Source organism: Limulus polyphemus, unplaced genomic scaffold (assembly GCF_000517525.1).
Source record: "Limulus polyphemus unplaced genomic scaffold, Limulus_polyphemus-2.1.2 Scaffold184, whole genome shotgun sequence".
Taxonomy (NCBI): domain Eukaryota; kingdom Metazoa; phylum Arthropoda; class Merostomata; order Xiphosura; family Limulidae; genus Limulus; species Limulus polyphemus.
Genome location: NW_013665794.1, coordinates 426246 through 446054, shown reverse-complemented (window position 1 = coordinate 446054; position 19809 = coordinate 426246). Strand labels below are relative to the sequence as shown.

General features: G+C 32.7%; 1 protein-coding gene across 1 annotated transcript in view; it reads right to left on the bottom strand.

Moving 5' to 3' along the window:
- Positions 1-15539, bottom strand: part of LOC106478143 (rab GTPase-activating protein 1-like) — a 59901-nt gene extending 44362 nt beyond the window's left edge. Inside the window, exons 1-6 of the mRNA XM_013938661.2 lie at positions 15359-15539; positions 10516-10760; positions 8525-8638; positions 7471-7545; positions 5567-5692; positions 635-778 (exon numbers count right to left, since the gene is read on the bottom strand). Of these exons, the coding sequence (XP_013794115.2) occupies positions 635-778; positions 5567-5692; positions 7471-7545; positions 8525-8638; positions 10516-10760; positions 15359-15494 (840 nt within the window). The 5' untranslated portion in view covers positions 15495-15539. The remainder of the gene's footprint in view (positions 1-634; positions 779-5566; positions 5693-7470; positions 7546-8524; positions 8639-10515; positions 10761-15358) is intronic.
- Positions 15540-19809: the final 4270 nt, after the last annotated feature.

The window sequence follows — 19809 nt, the reverse complement described above, 5'->3', positions numbered from 1 at the left end:
AATTCTCTGATTTATAATGCTTTCAGATTTTTTTCTTTTGTTTGTTGTACCTAAATAAATACATTGTATATTTGGGTGTAACTCTCTTTTCATTCAGTATTGACTTAGTTTAATTTAAAATTTGTTTAGTGGAAAACAGTGATTAATACAATAATTTTTTTCTTATTGGAATGAAGTCTGTATTATATATTTTCTGAAAGGCAAAAGGAGTCCAATGGCATGAGGTAATCAAACAATATAGTTTCATTTTTGTACAAAACTTTCTTTCAACAACTAGGGCAATGTAAAAAGAGTTTGATTAAATAAACTGAAACTTCAGTTATTACTATCTTATTCTCTAGCCCCTCACTCATTTAATACCACTAAATTAATTATTCATTTAAATTTTTCATGCTCCAGGTTCTCTATTCAGTTTATTGCAACTATGGGTAACCAGGTGGAATATCACAAAAACAAAAAATATATTGGCATTTAAGAGGCTGTTACATGACAAATCAAAACAAAAATCATCTGAAAAAAAATGCAGTAAAAAAATTATATAAAACTGGTAAATTATTATGTTTTAGACAACACTTATTAAAAATAACAGTAGTATATAAAAAGACCAGATAAAATACAAATAAATGTTACTTACATCTAAAAGAAAGAGATCTAAAATGTAAAACACTACATATAGTGGAAACTTTGCAGTATATAGAGTTAAAAACCACTGTGATCCAAACATGTGGGCTTCAATTCCAAGATCAAGGAAATGTCCATACAGTTCAGGAAGTTGATCCTAGAAACAAGGTTAAAAAAAAAGTTCATGACTTGCTACATTTCAGTAGTTTTATGAAAAACATCTATGAGCCTATCTTGAAATTTTAATACTAATAACTACAGGGTTAGTTTGTGTGTTTGTTTGTAGTTAAGCACAAAGCTACACAAAGAGCTATCTGTGCTTTGCCCACCACGGGTATCGAAACTCAGTTTCTAGCGTTGTAAGTCTGCAGACATACTGCTGTGACATTGGGGGCTAACTACAGGGTCCATCAAAAGAAGGATAGTTGGATTTTCCAAAGTATTAATGAAAAACATTGTCTAATTTATTCTGAATGAAGATTAATGATTTGAATTTTAATGTTGGATCAGGTAGACAATGCAACAGCATTTGCTTATTGTTGAGCTATATTTCAAAAATGGATGCTCCATCACTGCTGCTCAAAGAGAATACTGTTTAGAGGTTGGTGTTAATGTTGCTCCTTCTGAATATATCATCAATGGGGTTTGTGGTTTCTACAAGGTGGAGCCATCTGACATACAACACAAACAATAATGGCAGTGATGAACTGTTCTCAAACAAGCTAATTTCTCATAACAGAGACAGAAAATGGCCTCTATGACCCCTGGATTTGTTAGCAGCAGACTTCCTTTTGTGAGATTACTTAAAGGACAGTGTATATCAACAAGCCATAGACACTACACGATTTTAAAGATAACATAAAGGCAGAAATTAATGGCCTTACTTATGAAATTTTGACCTCTGCAATGAAAGTCATTCTTAGAGCATGCCAGTGTGTAGCAGTTCATGGTGGACGCCTACTGCCATTATTTTTCATACTTACAAGAAATCTTATTGAGATAAAGTTTCATAAATAATAAACACAAATTATTGTTGTAGTTTTAAATCCTTATGCTTCTTTTGGCAGAACCTGTATTTACTCCTCTATGAAATACTTCAATATAAAAAAAATTAGAGCTTTTTGTGATCATACTCTCTGTGTGAAAAATTAAAACTTCAAAATCAAATTTTCTGTTCTATATAAACTTTTTCTTTAGCACTCATAAAGAAACTACTATTTCTAACTGAATTGTTTTAACAAATTAAGAAAAAAATCCTTTAATTTTACTAAATAAGGCTAAAACACAATTTTTAGATCAGATCAAATCTATTTTTAGGCTTTTACTTTTTAATACAGAGGTAACTAAAAGTGTTTTGTAAAATAAATTTAATTCTACTTAGCTACTCTACTTCCATATTCAATTTTAATCCCATCTAGTTTTAGGGTTGGCTGCTTGGTCATCTTTATAAGCCCAGAATTTTTCAACTCAGGTGACTGGCCCTAAAATGCGAGTATGTTAAAAGATGGGGATTCAAACACGCGACCCATAAATTGTGAATCAAGTGCCCTAAACACCAGGCCAGTTGTACATAGCTACTATATATAATCAAAATCATCTTTAAAAAATATAAACAATGATTCAGTTTTACTAATTTTATTTTTATTCCAGACCATAAATTTGTATCGTACAATTCCAATTAATGATCTGTTTTTGCTACAGTATAATTTATTAACAGTGAAACCATCAGAAAAATCTTTATGTTCAAAATCTTCTCACCATTTTATATTTTCTCCATCAGATACCGTATTTTACGGAATATAAGACGCACCCTTATTTTGAAGACAAAGTTTTTTGGGGAAAAAAAGCATTTGAAAGATTTTTATTGAACAAAAATTCAATTTGATACTTTAAAAATTAGTATATATTGTTCTAAACACAAAAGAGCTCAAAACATCAAAATAAGAAATTACCGTAAATGAAAAAAAGGTTTGCCGTTATTTAGTTTGGTTCAAAACCTACAAAATCTTTATTGCTTTCACTGTCGCTTGGAAAGGAATCATTGGATCCAATATTATGGTCAAAGAGAATGTCATCCTCGGTCCCATCCATTGCATTACTGATTCCACATTTCTTAAATGATTTAATCATTATATCACTTCTTACTTTTTCCCACATGCAGACCTGAGCAAGCGTCGGTCTCTTCCTTCGTCCTGTAGGGGTCATAGCAAAATCTTCCTGCTACATCCAGTTGTTCCATTCCTCTCTCATTTAAGTCTTAAAGGGTTTGTTAACAGAAACATCGAGAGGTTGCAGTTGACTTGTTAAACCGCCGAGTATAACAGCCAGCTGTGTTTTTAGCTCATTAGCCTTTTCCTTTATTTTTTCCATTTTATGAGCTCTAAAGGAATCCCAGATGAGGAGAGAAGGATTTTTTAATAAGCCTCCTGGATGTTTCAACCAAATTTTTTCAAACCAAATTAGTGTTCCATCTTCATCCGTCCTTCCTTTTTCATGTACGTGAACGTAGACACCGCTGGGTAAATTTTCTTTGGGCATTGTTTTTCTTTTAAAAATTAACATTGGTTGTAATTTTGTTCCATCTGCACAACATGCTAGCACCACTGTATAATGCATTTTTTTGTGCCCAGTAGTCTTAACAGTAATAGTTTTAGTACCTTTTATATCAGTTGTTCTATTGCTTGGAACATCAAATGTTAAAGGTGTTTCATCCATGTTTGCTATTTGAGACAATTCAAATGGAGTTTTTTTCTTAACTGTATAATATACTTGTGAAAAGCACAAATTTTCATCTCAAACTCATCGGGCATTCTTTGAGCAATTTTCGTTTTAGTTCTCATAACTAGGCCTTTGGGTTTCATGAACTCATAACACCACGATGTATGACCAGTAAAATCTTGTAAACTATTATCACATGCAATCATCTTTGCTTTAAAAATTATCATATTTGTAGAAACGGATAGCCCTTGCCTTCTCTGATCCACAACCCATTCGTACAGTTTATTTTCGAGATCTTGCCATTTTGTTTTTTTTCCAGCAACGAATCATTTTTTCTGTTGGTGGAGGACCAAAATATCTTTCGGCAGCTCTGTTTCCTTGCTCTTTAGCATAATTAATCACACTTAATTTAATTTAGCTGTGTATGACAGTCTATTTTCTTTAGACATCGTAAGGGGTGAAAAAATAGAACGAAAAATGAAGAAACAACTATTTTGATCCCGAAGCCTAAGATACGGTACTTCGGCTTTCGGTGATGCATCCAACTTGACAGGAAGCACGTGCCAGACTGCTGAGTATCAAATGAAAATTGAAATACCGATTAGGCGATTACCGCCACTAGTTGCATTAAGCGCTCTGATTAGTCAAGTGCATTGCACATTTGAATCCAAGGCAAGCAATCAAAAACAATTCTTTATTTGTTAAAGTTAGGCCTGAAAAGGCCTTATTCTGCTCCACATTAAACAGAGATTGTCATGTATTTACAAGCTTTTTCACTCTCATCCATTACTATAATTTATTCTTTTATTATTTAGGGAGCATTATAAATAGCCATGTTTTTAAAAGAAAAAACTACTGTTGTTATAAATAACACATTCAATTGAACTAAACTATGCATACCTATTTAAATATAGTTACACATGGCTTGTGTATATCGTATATATACATATATATTATTCATACCTTCCGTGTAAAGGATGCAAGCAGAATTTGATATCAAATTTTGGGGTAAAAAAGTGCGTCTTATACATCTAAAAATACGGTATATGCGCAAGAACATAATAATGCATTTTAATACAATTCACATTTATGTCATATACTAAAATCTAAGAGGTGATACTAATTAGAATTACAAATTGTACTATGCATAAAGCAAAAGTTTGCAGTGATTGTCAGTTTCAATTACAGAGTTAAGCCTTTAGACAATTTTTCATATGCATTTCAAAATATAATAAAAAAATTTAGATCATGGTTTACTTTGTTTTACAAAGGCTATGATTATACAATAACCAAATTTAAAATCAAAATTACATTGAAATAATTATTTTAGTTAGGATTTCATAAGTATAGTAAACCAGTTCTTCAGATAAACATTCCTTATTTTTCATTACAATAAAATACCCATGCTCCACTTCAGAATTCTAAGGTCCCCTCATAATTCACAGAAGCCTCAATGTTTCAGTCAAGCATCTCCATTAATTTAATTACTTCTATACCTACCCCAATTCTTTAATTGATTTGTCTGTTGCCACTTCCCAAACTTAATTCAATTCAACTCTTTTTTAAAAGCAAATAGTTTAAATTTAGCTTCTCTGATCCATTTTTATTTCTTCCTGTGTTTTTATTTGAATTCTTTTCATTCTCTGAATTCTCCAGTATTCTCAGATTTATATTTTTCTTCCCATGTTTGTGTTGAAAAAAAGAGTATTTGGCAGAAAACCTCTACATATTGTTTATTCAGTAAGTGAGAGTTAGAAAAAATATGATACTTTTCTATAAACCTTCAGGAAGCAGAATTATGAGCTTAAGGGCTATAGGATAAAACTATAGGCCAAAATTGTTTTGGGTCAAATCTAAAAACTAATACCCAGGTTCACACCATCAGAATCCTTTTGGTGTGTGTGTGTGTGTGTGAAGAGTTTCAGGTTTCTTTCCTCTTGGGGCTATGGTGGTCACATACACAGAAAGGCTTTTTTATCATTATAGATATATAGTGTAAATACTGAATAATAAAATAGTGAAGTATACTAAAAATCTTCTTATGATGCTAAAAGTTTATGATTCTTCTGCCATAAATTAAAGCTAATAGTTGCAAAACAGTTATACAAAAAGTCTAAAAATGCCTAAAAGGAAACAAAAATAATATGCTACTGCATAATATTTTCATGCTTTAATTGTTCTTTCTTCTTCTCTAATTTTCTTTTGGTTAAACATATTTATACTTTACCTCCATGAGTCTCTCCAGCTGGTAAAACTTCAAATGAAGTTCTTCAAAGCTGTTTCGAAAGAGATCTCTTAATCCATAATCAAACATGATTTTTGCTAGTACATGGAATGCTTGTTCTTCAGGCATCTGAGGAAAATCAAAACTTCAACTGATGTAATGTTTTTCATACAAAATACAGGATGGCCCAAAAGTAAAAAGTGCTCAGATGCATCATAAATTTAATGCTTTTCTTTTTTTCTTTGTATTGCAGGTGGCAGGGCATTTTGAACAGACTATAGTTAGTTATATTTGTATTTACTATGTATTATCTAGAAAGAAAAATGCTGTTGGGGAATAAAATTCTTCTATACATGTTCTGGAGTCCTATCACTTTTAGGAAATCCTGTATAATAACTTATACAGTCTCAAATATATTACAATATTCTATTATTTTTAAAGAAAAATACAATGCTTAGTTATCATATCATGTTTTAAAATTGCATTTTGATAAATATTATACTATCATACTGTTAAACTTATCTGTAATGGATACAGCAGCCATGAATAAATGATACAAGAATTTTTTTACATAATAGAATATCTATATTTCTTCATTCCATAAAAAATTTCTAAAAAGAGAGTGACTTAATTCACTCTACATAATTAGCAATGACACTAATATCTAAATGTACATGAGAGTACAAACAGTCTAAATAGAACTGCTATCTCAAACTTATACACTGAAGAGTTACAGTTTGATATCTTTGATCTCTCTCGTGATGATGCTTTAAAAACATGGCTTCTGCATTCAATAAATATTGCTTGGATAGTACTGAGTTTAGGGCAGCAAATATGTCAATGAATTTACTGAAGAAGCTGCATGGATAAACATGAAAAAATCAAAAATTAAAATTAGAATGTAATATCATCATCTTATGAATACATATATTTCCTATATTTTCTTTTAATTCCAAAATGCCTCATAAAAATATATCACCAGTGATTACATAGAAAATTAGGCTATGGCTACAGGCATTTTTTGTGCAAGTTTCAGGGGATGAAATAAATAAAAATTTATATATTATTGTTACGTAAAAATATAATAGTTGGCTTACTGTACAGAATTTTCTCTTCATGCTACAATTTTTTTAATATATACACAAGTTATGAGAACAAACATGAAGATAACAAAACAGATGCATGAAAGATTCCTCTATCATGTAACATGCTATTGCACTATGACACAGAATTTTTAAAAAAAAAAACTTTGTAAAAAAAAAAATTCTCATTGTTTCAAATGTTTATTTGAGTAAATATAGGAAGATGTATATATATATATATATATATAAATCAGAGTTGTCCATCTATCTGTATCTGATGCCAGAAGTTGTTATGAGGAATTGACTGAGCTAATTTTGATAAATGTTGTAGTATAGAAATTCTGGTGGACTTCCCTCCCAGAGACTGAATTTACATGGATAAGCAATCAGACAAACAGTGAGTTTGGTAGCCATTTCAATTCTACTGCCTTAATTTTGTGAATCAAAACTCAATTGAGCAAGGTCAGTAGCAAAATACACAAAACTGATGCCAAACAAAAGTGACTTTAATCTGTGTAGCCTAGATACCTTTACATCAGAAAAACAGATCATGCACTGCTTGGAGTATTACTATTTAAGCCTGACATTGTTGGGTACCTCTGCTCATAAAATAAAATACTACTAAGCATTAGTGATCAGGATCTAACAACTGAATAAGAAATGGTTAGTTTTTTAAAAATATTAATAGTAGCAGTACTGTTACACCTAATTAAATGTCATTAATACAAACAAAAGCCAATAAAAAATAATTAGTAATGTATAAGCTACTAGACAAATTAAGCTTTCAATAACACTAAAAATGTATTATTAAATCATTGGACTTACATGTAGCAAGAGAGCAGCAGCCAAAAATGACAGACCTTGACAATAGCCAATCTCTTGATCATATATTGAGTATGCCTTTAAAACAAAAAAAAAACAATAATAATCACTATCTTTATAGCTCTGTGAATGTATACTTCTATTCTTAAGTATTAAAATAACTTATATTGTCTGAATCAACACCAAATCATTTAAAACAATTAGAAATCTAGTCTACAATAAAATTTATTTTACACTTGATATTCATGATTCATATACTGCAAAAACACAAATTAGACATTTGTTCTGTAATTAAACAAACAAAATTCTTATGGCTAAAGACATTTGTAATGAAAATCCATTTTAATTTATAATTTTTTTTTTGTAATTGTTTATTCCTATATTTTCCAATATACACATTAAGATTTTCTATTTACCAAAAATAAATATCCAGAAACTTTTTATCAACTTAATATAATGTCAGATTTATTAAGCTGTTTTATCAAGGTAAATTATACAATATTAACTCTTTCACTGCTCAGATGGGGTGAACCTTCACCCCATGGGTGAAAAGAAAAATCTTTTTTTTTTTTACCTTATGAAATCATAGTATAGTACTAAAAGTAAAGAATAAACACCAATAAGTCATATAATGACTTCTGTGTAGGCCTTGTGGTGTACCAAGTGAGGAGGGAACAGGGGGTCGATCAAGTCAGGAGCAATCCTCACTGACAAAAAGAGGGCAAGCAGGACTCATTTGTTTACTCCACATGTGGTGTTGCACTCCTGTCTTATCTCACACACTGACAAAGTGTTGGTCTTGAATAACACAGCTATACTGTACAAATTACATTTAGCACAGTGATATAAATCACTAAATCTACTGTATAAGTGCCTAATATTTACACTATATACATTTTCTTCTGCTATGTGTAAGTGTCGGGGTGACATCTATGGGTCACTGGGGTTTCAAACAGTGGCAAGAAAATGTACAACATACAGTGCACAGAGCAGTGAAAAGATTAACTGAAGGTGAAGGCTTACAACAATGGTTCTACTTGAATTACTTTTACTGTACCTTACATATTTTGTACAAGGAGTCTTGCCCTAGACCCCCACTTTCTCTGAAGTACTCATGGGCAGGAAAAGTGCGATTTATGTCCCTTTGAATAACATTTTCACAAGGAGATTCCTGGATAAAATAGGAATTTTAATACTTATGCTATTTATTTATTAATAATGAACTATAAATGATAAAATCAGTAAATGAAATTGAGTTAACATCTCTAAGCCCTTACACTTATCTCTAATGTATTTTTAAGTTATCCTCAAATTGCTCAGATATAGACCTATTTAATGGTCAAAATTGCATAACTTGCAAAATGTCTTTCCTGTAATAATATGATACAATAGAAATAAGTAGTTATTTACATTTCTTGGGGAAGATAAACAGGAAAGGTTGTTTGAAACAAACCATAACAAAAAATTATCTTCAGGGTAATCACAGAACCATTTTGCCAACTGTTAGTAAAAAAGTATTCAGTATAAAAAATACACTGGAGCCCAGTTGAGTCCTCTGTTAAACTATACTGCTGATCTCACAATATACATGGTGGACTAAACTTCAGTATGAAGACAGATCACCAAGTAAGAATACTTACAAATATATTGGAGACGAGAGGTTGAGCCATGAACTATTTTCATATATAAAACATAATACTGGTAAATGCCAAGTATTCACAAGCTTCTAACATAGAAAGATGTCAGGTGGACACACTAAATCAAAAGTTCAGTATGATGAAATAAATACAATTTAATTAAATAAATGGTGCAGTGGGTCAATCAGCAATGACCCATTCTCCAAGAAGATATGGATGTATCATAACATCCTCACACAAGTTGGTGGAGGGAACAAGATATACCAGGTATACACTTCCATAGGAGGCTACTGCATACCTATTTAAGGATCCACTGAATTTAGCACAAAAATCAAATACCCATAGTAAAGTGTCATAAATAGGTTACAGGAATTATAAGAAATTTATAACCTCTTTTATGTTGGATGTTGTAATATAAGAAGCTTCAAAATAAAAATACGATAACATTACACCTACTTTGAGTAAGGAAGCACATTACACTAATATAATAATCGATAGACAAATAATAATTTATAAGCATAAGGAAGAGTTTAATTAATGATAGAAAACATACTACATGTTTCAACAGAACATTGGTCTGTCTTCTTCAGGTAGAAGATAGACCAATGTTCTGTCAATAAAATTCTTCCTTATGCTTATAAATCATTGTATGCAAACCTATTATTCCATCTACCAATAGAAAAATGTGATGAGATAAAAGTTGGTAGCCTAGAATGTCAGGACATGTTTGAAGTACTTGTGTATAAAGTTATCTCAACAAGTATAACTCAATACAGGACACACGACTAATGAAATTAGTGATCTTTTGCATATCATGCAAGTTTGATCAATAAACAAGTGGAAGACAGTAGAAAGTTCAACAAAAGTAAACTGGTCTATACTCTAGGAATTATTCAAGAGAGCATTTAATGTCTTTTAATTGAAGTAAAACTTTTTTTTAACTTTATTAACAAAACAATAATTTACAACAAATTAATTACAGTTCATTTTGAGAGAGACAGAGAGATGTAAAACAGAAAATTCAGTAAAACTAGATCATAAGTTTGACCTAACATGTGTCTAAAATTGTTACAAGAAAAAAATAACCTTGTCAGTTTCTGACAAATAATAAATGCTTCTTAAACTAAAACTAATAATGTTGTACACATTTATTTATTTGGGTTATAATAAATGTTTTAAATTCTCAAAATATGTAAAAAATCTGCAAGGTTTATTTTTTACTATCAGGCAGAAATACCTCATGAGATAGTAAGGCTAAGGCAAAACTACAGCCAATTATTAAACATTATACATTTAACTTCAAATCTATCGGACAGATGATCTTATTTTGATTGATTACTATACAGAAATATATTACAATAAATTACATCTTGCTTCCAAGATGATGCTATAAAAACTAAAATCAAATAACCTTGTTTATTAAAAGTCTATAAGTTTCCATCATATCCCTGTTATCATAGCAACCAGCCAGCAGTTGCCATACTTCTCCTCGAAGAGCTTCAGGAACTCCACGCCTAACATAAGAAGCCAGGGATTTAGGCCTTTGTTTGAGGTTTTGCCTCCACTTGGTCAAAACTTCAGCCCAGCCAGCCAATTCTGTCTCAGTGCAGTCTTTACTAACCTCACCTGTACCACTCAGCAGAGGTTCATCATTATCTAGATAGAGTCAAGGAAAATAAGTTTTATAACTAAAGAAAAACTTGACCGGCTTACCAATACAAACTCCCACACAGTATCAATTTGTATGTAATTTAACTATCTTAACATGTACAGCAGATACTTGAAGTGAACCAGGAAAGCTCCAAATATCACAAATAGGTAAAAAAAAGTGAAAGATCCTACTTAACATTTCAGAGAATGCTGCTTTTCAGAATACCCCTTCACTTTATTTGTTAACCTTCCTGTCAATATTGTCCTTTGAATTTGATATGTTTTAATACATAAATAAACAAACACACATGCACATATGCATATAAAAAGAAAAATTTTAAAACAACTCAAGGATTTTTCTTATTTTTTACTTTGAGTAACAAAAGAGCTGTGCTTTTACAACATACATGAATGCTTTTTTTTTAATACCAACAAGTTCATGCTACCTTCAGATAGACAGCTAAGCTACTGAAAATTAACATTTTCCTAAACTCAAAATATATTTCCAATACATACTTGTACTGCCCTCTATCGGCACAAATTTTTGCTCACCTCTAGCCTTGTTACTCCCACTTATTACTGCATACTAACATGTAAATGATCATGGAGCAAGCCTCTACCAATATGATTGTGACACTACCCCTATCATAACTAGCACCCTCTCTAATCATGCACATGTTAATCACCTCAAAATGGGTCATAACTAACCAAACCAATTCACACCAGAAGTGGGGAAGAAAGGTGGGAAATGTGTAAGGTAATTATCTATTGGAAATACATTTTCAGTTTAGGAAAATGTTAATTTCTGATATATCTTACCTCTTCTCACAAAAGCCTAGAATCCCACACTGAATTGGTGGAGGACTAGTGAGAAGACGATCCCCCTTTAGGAAAGGCCCAAAAGAAGACCATGAGGTGTGATAAGGAATTAAAAACAATACCCCAGTGGGAGACTGCACCACTTCTGAGCCAAGTATACTCTTCACCCTGTATTAATGTGTCACCAAAACTTAAAGGGCAGGAACTTGGAGGGGTCTCAAATAAAAAATACAGAAATAATGGGACCCCTTGGTGTAGAGGGCACGTCAGACCGTAAATGGGAGTTCAACCTCAACCAACACCTAGCGGCATCTGAAAAAGTACCTCAGGTCTGTGGTAGGAGAAAGATCCTATACCTTTCACCTCAAAAACAAGTACTGGCAGGGAAGAGAAGCTCCCATACCAAAAACCCATCTCCACATGTCCACACCTCCAACACAACCAACACCAGATCCACAGGGAAACTGACATCTGGCAGATAGTAGGGGGGAGGAGAACCCAGGTGGATGTTCATCTTAAGACCAAAACTTGGTGGCATTGAGAATTTGGTTTTCCAGACCACGGTAGGAGGAGAGTATCAGCCTTACACAAGCAAGATGTCATGTGTCTCGTCCAGCTACAGCCAACACCAGATCCACCAGGAACCCAAATCCAGTGGATGGTAAGAAGAGAGATCACAATTTTGGGTTTGCAACTCCAGTTAAAAACCTGGCGACGTAGGTAATTTTTATTGCCCAGTCCACAGCAGAAGGAGGGTACTGGCCAAACAAATGTGAAGACTTATGTGTCTGGACCAACTCTGACCAACACCCGTTCTTCGAGAACCTAAATCCGGAGAATGGTAGGAAGGAGGAATGTCTCAGGTGGAGGGGCAAACTGCGATTTTTGTTAATTTTTTGTTTATATATATTATGGCGGAATGCTACATCCAACACCTGGCAGCATGTGGAATTGTACACCAGGTCCATAGCAGGAAAGGCATCACACCACTGACACCCGCGGAATGCCACTATCCTACTCTCAACCAAGTGGTATTGTGCACAACAGGAGGGCAGGCTTCCATGGTCCACCACCCCAGTGGCTAGGAACTAGTATGTAGCAAGGACTCACATATTTCACTAGAAGAAGGAGGGAAATAATGTGTTGGAGATTCCAGAGAACCACAGCACAAGAGAGAGAGTGCAACGGGTGACCACCATACCCTATATTGAAAAGCACAGCAATCACGCTGATGGAGTTCATCATCCAACACTTGGCAGCATCTGGAATTGTACATTAGTTCCACGGTAGGAACGAGCATCAAATGCCACAGATCATGAGAGATGGGTAGTGATCCCTTTGACTAAGAGGCATAATCAAGAAGAAGGCTGTCCAAATCCAAAAACTAAAAGATCACTGAAAACATAGTTAAAACAATCATCAGTATGTTCTGACTGTAGCACGAAAGTGGTAAACTCCAGACAGACCAGAGCCGTCACTTCACGAGTCAAGAATCATGGTGTCAACCCATTAGACATGGTTAAGAATTCTGCTGCCATGGTAAGAGCAGTAGTTGTAGTCGTGACCACCAGAAATTGCAAGTGCATAACTCCCGAAATTGAAAGAGGAGAGAAGATAAAATAAAATAACTCGTAATTCTCCAAAAACAGAATGAAAACATAAAATAACAAATTAACTGAAGGAGAAATTCATTAAAGTGAAAACATGTGAATATATTAATCAAACCACGAGCAAAAAGCACATCTAATCAGTAGGACTGCCAATCAAGAAGTGATTAACATGTGCATTAGAGAGAGCACTAGTTATGATATAGGGTAGTGTTGCACACCTAGAGTGGAGGGTTGCTGAATAATCATTTGCATGTTAGTATCCAGTAATAAATAGGAGAAACAAGACTAGTTGCAAACAAAAATTTGTGCTGATAGAGGGCAGTACAAGTCAAGAAAGATTTTGTGAGGAAAGGTAAGATATCGCATGGGAAATAGCAAAATTTTCTACATATTTGCTATAATTCCATAGTATTCTAACAACCCATGTAAAACTATCACATTAGCTATTAGAGCTGGGTGGTTAGTGGTATTTGCTAATCAATTAATCAATGGCCCAATTAAATGATTAGTTCAGTGTTCCTTATTCCACATAGCACCTTTTGTTCATGGTCCTGTGTGCTAACTCGTTTATCACAAAAAAAAAATTTTGGTAGCAAGTAATGCACAATGTCCACCTAATGAGCAATTTCAAAAAAAAAAGAAGGCAGCAGATGCTGCTCACTGTTGCCTTCCTTCTGGTCAGCTGTTGAAAATCAGTGACAGTGGCAAACAGCCTTAGAATAACAAACACAGGATGAGTTAATCTGGTGGCAACATTTCAATTACTTGCATAGTTCGAATAATTAGAAAACCTAATCCTGATTCTCCTCACAACCGATTTAATCCTAATTTTGATTAGTTGTATATTTTTGTGACAATAAGCATAATCAGAATTTCTATAATTGATTGATTGTTGAAATCATGAAAAACAACAACCATCAGAAATACTAAATTTGATTAATTGATTTAATCATAATTTCAATTAATCAATTAGTTTATGTGACATTAATCAATGTAATCACTGCTCATACTCAATCAATTATACTGAATACTAAAAATGCACTTAATAACAACCCAATAATAAAATTTATGAAGTAAAAATATATACTATTTTAGTGTAATTTATTTAGGAACTATTACAATGACTTAAATTAAGTTATTATAAAAAATAATAATTACATTCTGTAGTCACAATACCAAGATGCTGAAAATGGATATTAATGCCAGTGATTAAAAAAAGTTGTGAGAGATATTTAGAAGATAACATACAATCTTAATATGTAATTCTAGAATACAAAATCAATTTAGTATTTCTGCCCTATATTTATTTCATTCAGTACTCTAGCTAAAGAAAACAATATTAATATTGTATTATTTTATATCTAATGAGAGGAATTAATTTATCATGATTTCTTTCTTCAAATGCAGGCATTTGTTGTCACCTAATTGTTACACAAAATATTATCATATCATTACACACATATAACTTAAGTTAATAATAGCTTACAAATTTTCTACTTACATTTTGTGCAATCACCTTCTCTAAGCTTAAACAACAGTTTATAATGCAACTTAACAGTCATATAATATGGATGTACAAGATGTCTGTTGTTGACTTGTTTGTAACATAGAATTAATGTAATTAAGTTAAATATGATACTAACGTATGCTGAGCTTCAATATATAAATACTTAGCTGCTGAGATTGCATTACCATGTAGGTTCCAATCCACCTGTGCCTGAATTTAATGTGTAAAATGATTAATCATATGTATGTGTCCAGAATAGTACTTGTCTTCATTACCACTCAGTAATGTGAATGTTATTTGTCCAGTGTCATGAAATGTCCTTGGTAAGTTGTTCTTTTATGTTAATAAACAGTTCGTGGGAATACAGTATGCATCTTTATTGAGCTAGTTGAGCTATTGTCAGCGACCTAGTGGATGAACAGGGAGAGCTGTCAGTACACTAGGAGAAGATAATCATAATACAAAACCAGATTTCTGTACAAGTAAAAATATTATGAACTGAAATTTTTGTGTCCTCGTACCACCTCATTTACACATGGTTTATATTTTAATTACTTGGTTCACTCGGGATACTAAAAGAACCTTATATTTAATGAACTGAAAAAAAAAATCCTTACACTGATGGTTAAAACCCAAATACATTATAAGAAAATAATTTAAAACTCTACCAGAGTTGCTCTCAACATCTCCCGGTGTGGAAGGAGAAAGATCTACAGGTCGTCTGCCTTGAGAAATGTTAAGAGACAAAGTCATACGTTTCCTGTGAAGCTGAGTAGCACTCTCCAAGCTGATAACATCAAACATGTGCTCCTTTGAATTAGTGTTTTCACATTCCACCTTTGATATGAAGAGAAACGTAATAAATTTACACTTTCAATAAATAAGTGAATCTCGCAAAATGTTCTCTTCCCCTTTTTATCTCACCTCATAAATGATATTACTCAACATTAAATCTATATTTAACTCTTTCCACACGGGTTTGACTGATTCAACCGAGTTCATAATCATTTTATTATCGTTACAGTTTCCATACTATAAATTTAATACAGTACACATATATTCACAGTAAACATTACAATACTTTTGTACGCAAAAATTAAAAAAGTCAAAAAATGTTGTACATATTGAATAACCATATTTAAAACTATATATATATTCCCTCAGTGGTAAATCTGAAGGCTTATAACATAGTGAGCACAGCACAGACAGTCCATTGTGTAGCTTTGTGCTTAACAAAAACAAAGAAACTATATATATATGTGTGTCTGTGAATATATCATGTAGTTTTGTTTGCTAGTCTAAGTGCAAAGTAATTTTCATGTTAAGATAAAAAATACTTTAATCATCTGTAAGTTTTGAAATTTCCTTTGTGTAACCTCTAAATCCTCCTCAATAATTATAAAACTTTCTTTCTCGGTAAAACTTTATATTTTATGTTATTTTCTCTATCATATATACGAAGTTGTGAAATTGACTGCCCTTGTGACCACCAAAACACAAAAACTCATTTTTTCTTTCAAGAATGACTTCAAGTCCTAACATGAAAATACATTTGTTTATCCTAAATATCTTTAAACTCATAACAGTATGCATTTGTTTATACTTAAATTTTTTTGTTTTATGGCCCTTTCAACCATGCCTAAAGTAATATTCCCAACATAAAATTTGAATATCAATTAGCAAACTTAGAGCTCATGTTATCCCTATCAAATTACATAATGCACGGGCTACTCACAAGCATACCTCATGAACAATTTTAATTATTCTTTATTTTACCTAATCTAACCCAAAAGGTTTCTAATTTTTACATTTTAGTTACTTTCATAATAATAACTAAATAATACACATGAAAAACAAGAAATAAAATACTTACCAGGGGCTTTTTTTTTTGGCTGTTGACCGTCAACATTTTATGTTTTTCTACTAATAGTTCTACTGCACTAAATTATTTATTTAATTAAATAATGCACCAAAGAACACAGAATAATAATATGCAGAAAGCACACAATGTCCAATAACTACCACAATTTCTCTGGCTTTCTAACTATATGATAAGAGCCATTAAAATTTCAGCTAAGCTCATCAATGTGCTTCTCATGGTAATAAAGTTAGAGCTGGAAGCAAAATAGACAATTCTCTGTACAGAAAACAGTGTAATAAAATACATCAGTTGATAGATTAAGACTTTGGCTTTCTACTTGTTAAAATGTTAAAATTTTCTTAAATTAAAAATGTATTTCAATAATACGTACCTTTATTCACACTTATAGCTATTACTCGACTTTCAGGGTTTCTTCCTTTGCCCATCTAAGAATTTGTCTGTTTTTTTTTACTTGCTCTAGTCTTTTATACCCTACTCAATTGTCCTTGTTGGTGATATTTATCTCGTGACACTCACCACCCTCTATCCTGGTTCTGTATATAAGCAACTCATTAAGATAATGTTACCAATTTTTCGAGACTGACTCAATCCCAGTCTGTAACTCCAGCTCTTAGTGGGAAGAAAGGGTGGGAGAAATAAATTTTCGATTTAAGAAAATGTTAACTTCCAAAACATACTTACCTCTTCTCTCATTACAGCTATAACCCCACACTGATAAGGTGGAGGGACCAGTGAGGGCATTATCCATACGGAAAGTGTCTGCATAGATCAAGGGTGTACGAAGATAAGAGTGGTATACAAGTAGAAGAAACTGCATTACATCCCGAACTGGAATGCTGGGATGATCTAAGAATTGGTTGAGATGAGAAAGATCGATGATCAATTGCCAGTCTCCTGTCTTCTTGGGTACAACACAAACAGGAAAAAATCCTGGAAGTACGGGATGGACTCTCTCTACTGCCTCCTCGAAGATAAGGACAGAATCTATTCTGAGTACCAATAGGTGGAAAAAGCAGAAGCCAGGAGGTCGGGACACATGATGAGCAGTCCTGCCATGACTTCCAGCAGGAGCTAAAGAAAGTCTAGAGTCCAACGACAACAAGGAAGAATGCAAACAGGTGACATCAATTCGTGATTCCAATGTCTCTGGGACACCCACGAATATCAAGGGATGAAGAAAAGGAGCCTCACATAACTCTCAGAGGGCTACAGCAGGATGATGAACTCCCAATTCGTCCTCAAATTGATGTGGAGAATACCTATAGGCTTCCTAAAATATTTGGAGGGAAGATAAATATCTCAGAACAGTAGTGAGGGTCAAGCAAAATTGTGATATGTTCAAAGTGATCACAGGGTCTAGTCTGGAACCCCACATATCCAAAAGAGAATCAAGTTGTTGGGAATCTAAATATACATCCTCCTGGTGGTGGAAAACCAAAGCATGCTGTTCAGATGAACATTGGAGACAAGGCATAGCTATCCCGTCACCTAATTGAGCAGCAAATCTCCCAGCATGAACATCAATATCAGGTGAAGGTGGAAAAATAAACACCCTCAGATTTTCAGCCACCAAGGAAGGAGTAGATTCAAAAGCAACTGTAGAAAGTCCCAAAACCTCACAAATCCAACTGAGCAGGAGGTGTCTGATCCAAATTGGCCTCATGAAAAGCCAACTTAGTAAACGAAGGTGCCAGAAAAGGAGAGTCCAAAAGCAGCCACAGAACCTCCTGGGGAGATGCCTCTGGACACCGATTATATGTCTCCATCTCACACGAATCAGATCATGGACAGCCTCTACTGAGAGTGACCCCCAACCTGACCTTTGAGAGATGCTAGATAACACAGGACTGATTATATAATTTATACAGAAAGCCACTAGGTGCTACGAAAATCACAACCAAGGACGTTAACTGTTGCACCACTAATAAAGATAAAGAGTATCACGAGACAAATATCACACTAGACATCCCTAATTTAGAAGTGATAGACAAGAGGATACACAGCTAATCAATACCACTGACTGCCAACTCTTCAGCTACTCTAATCAAATAATACGATTGACCATCACATTATAATGCCCACATTGTTTTGGGGTAAAATTTTATAACTTGTCTCTTATTTTTTGTACATTAATGCTAAGTGAAGCAAAATTATTTAAATGTACACGTGAAACTATTCACATTTGCTTTCTTTTAGTATTATTACTTTAAAGTGCTATTAGGCATCTCTCAATACTTGAAACACAACATATAATGGAAAAATTAAAGTTAACACAAATGGATTAAATTACATCACATGACTTCACAAGCAAAATGAGAGAGTGATCATGAAAAATGTTTGTATTTAATTCGTTTCTTTCCTTTGAATTTTCTTATCTAACCTAATAATTTTTAATTTCTATATTTTAGATACTTTTGTTAAAAAATATGCATAAAAACAGGAAATTTACAAATTATCTTAGTTTGAGGCCTAATTCTAGTCAGGAAAATACTTCAGTGACACTACTTTTTTTACACTATATTGGCTGTTCACAAAATAAATTGTGAAGTTTTCAAGTAAGCATTTTAGTATACAAAAGGTACAATGGGCCGTAGAATTGAATGTCCTAAAAGAACTATAATTTATTTGGGTTTCTAACTAAGCTATAAATAGGTTAAAAAATCTATCACTGCCAGTAGTGTGGTGGAGCTGGACCAGACTGAAATGCCATTCCTGTACTGTTTTTTGTTTTTTTTTCGTGTGATAAAAGTACATGTATTTGTAAAATAAACTTAAACTGTAGATATCTTATAATATTATTAACTTGCATGTCTCAAATGCTGTATTTGAAAATAATAAAATTCATTTTTATGACATGGAGATGCTATATAAATTACAGATGATTTATCTGTTGTACCAGTTGGTTACATAAACTTTAACACTATTGCCCAGGCATCATTTACTGCACATGTCAAGAGGTTTTAGTTACATTCAAAATTTTATTAAACCATTTTTTGTTTATGTTATGCCAATTAGTATAGCATAACATAATAGCTATAATCCATATTTTAATAGTATACAAGTTTTAAGTTTAAATTGTCTGCTTTTTGCTTGTTATTATTCTACATTTTTTGCCACATTATTTAATTACATAAAAATTATTATATGCGTTACTACCATTAATATAAAGAAGATGGGTTAAGTGTTATCGACATTTGACAGAAGAAAAAAATGTACTTTATTTCTTGTTTTTTCATG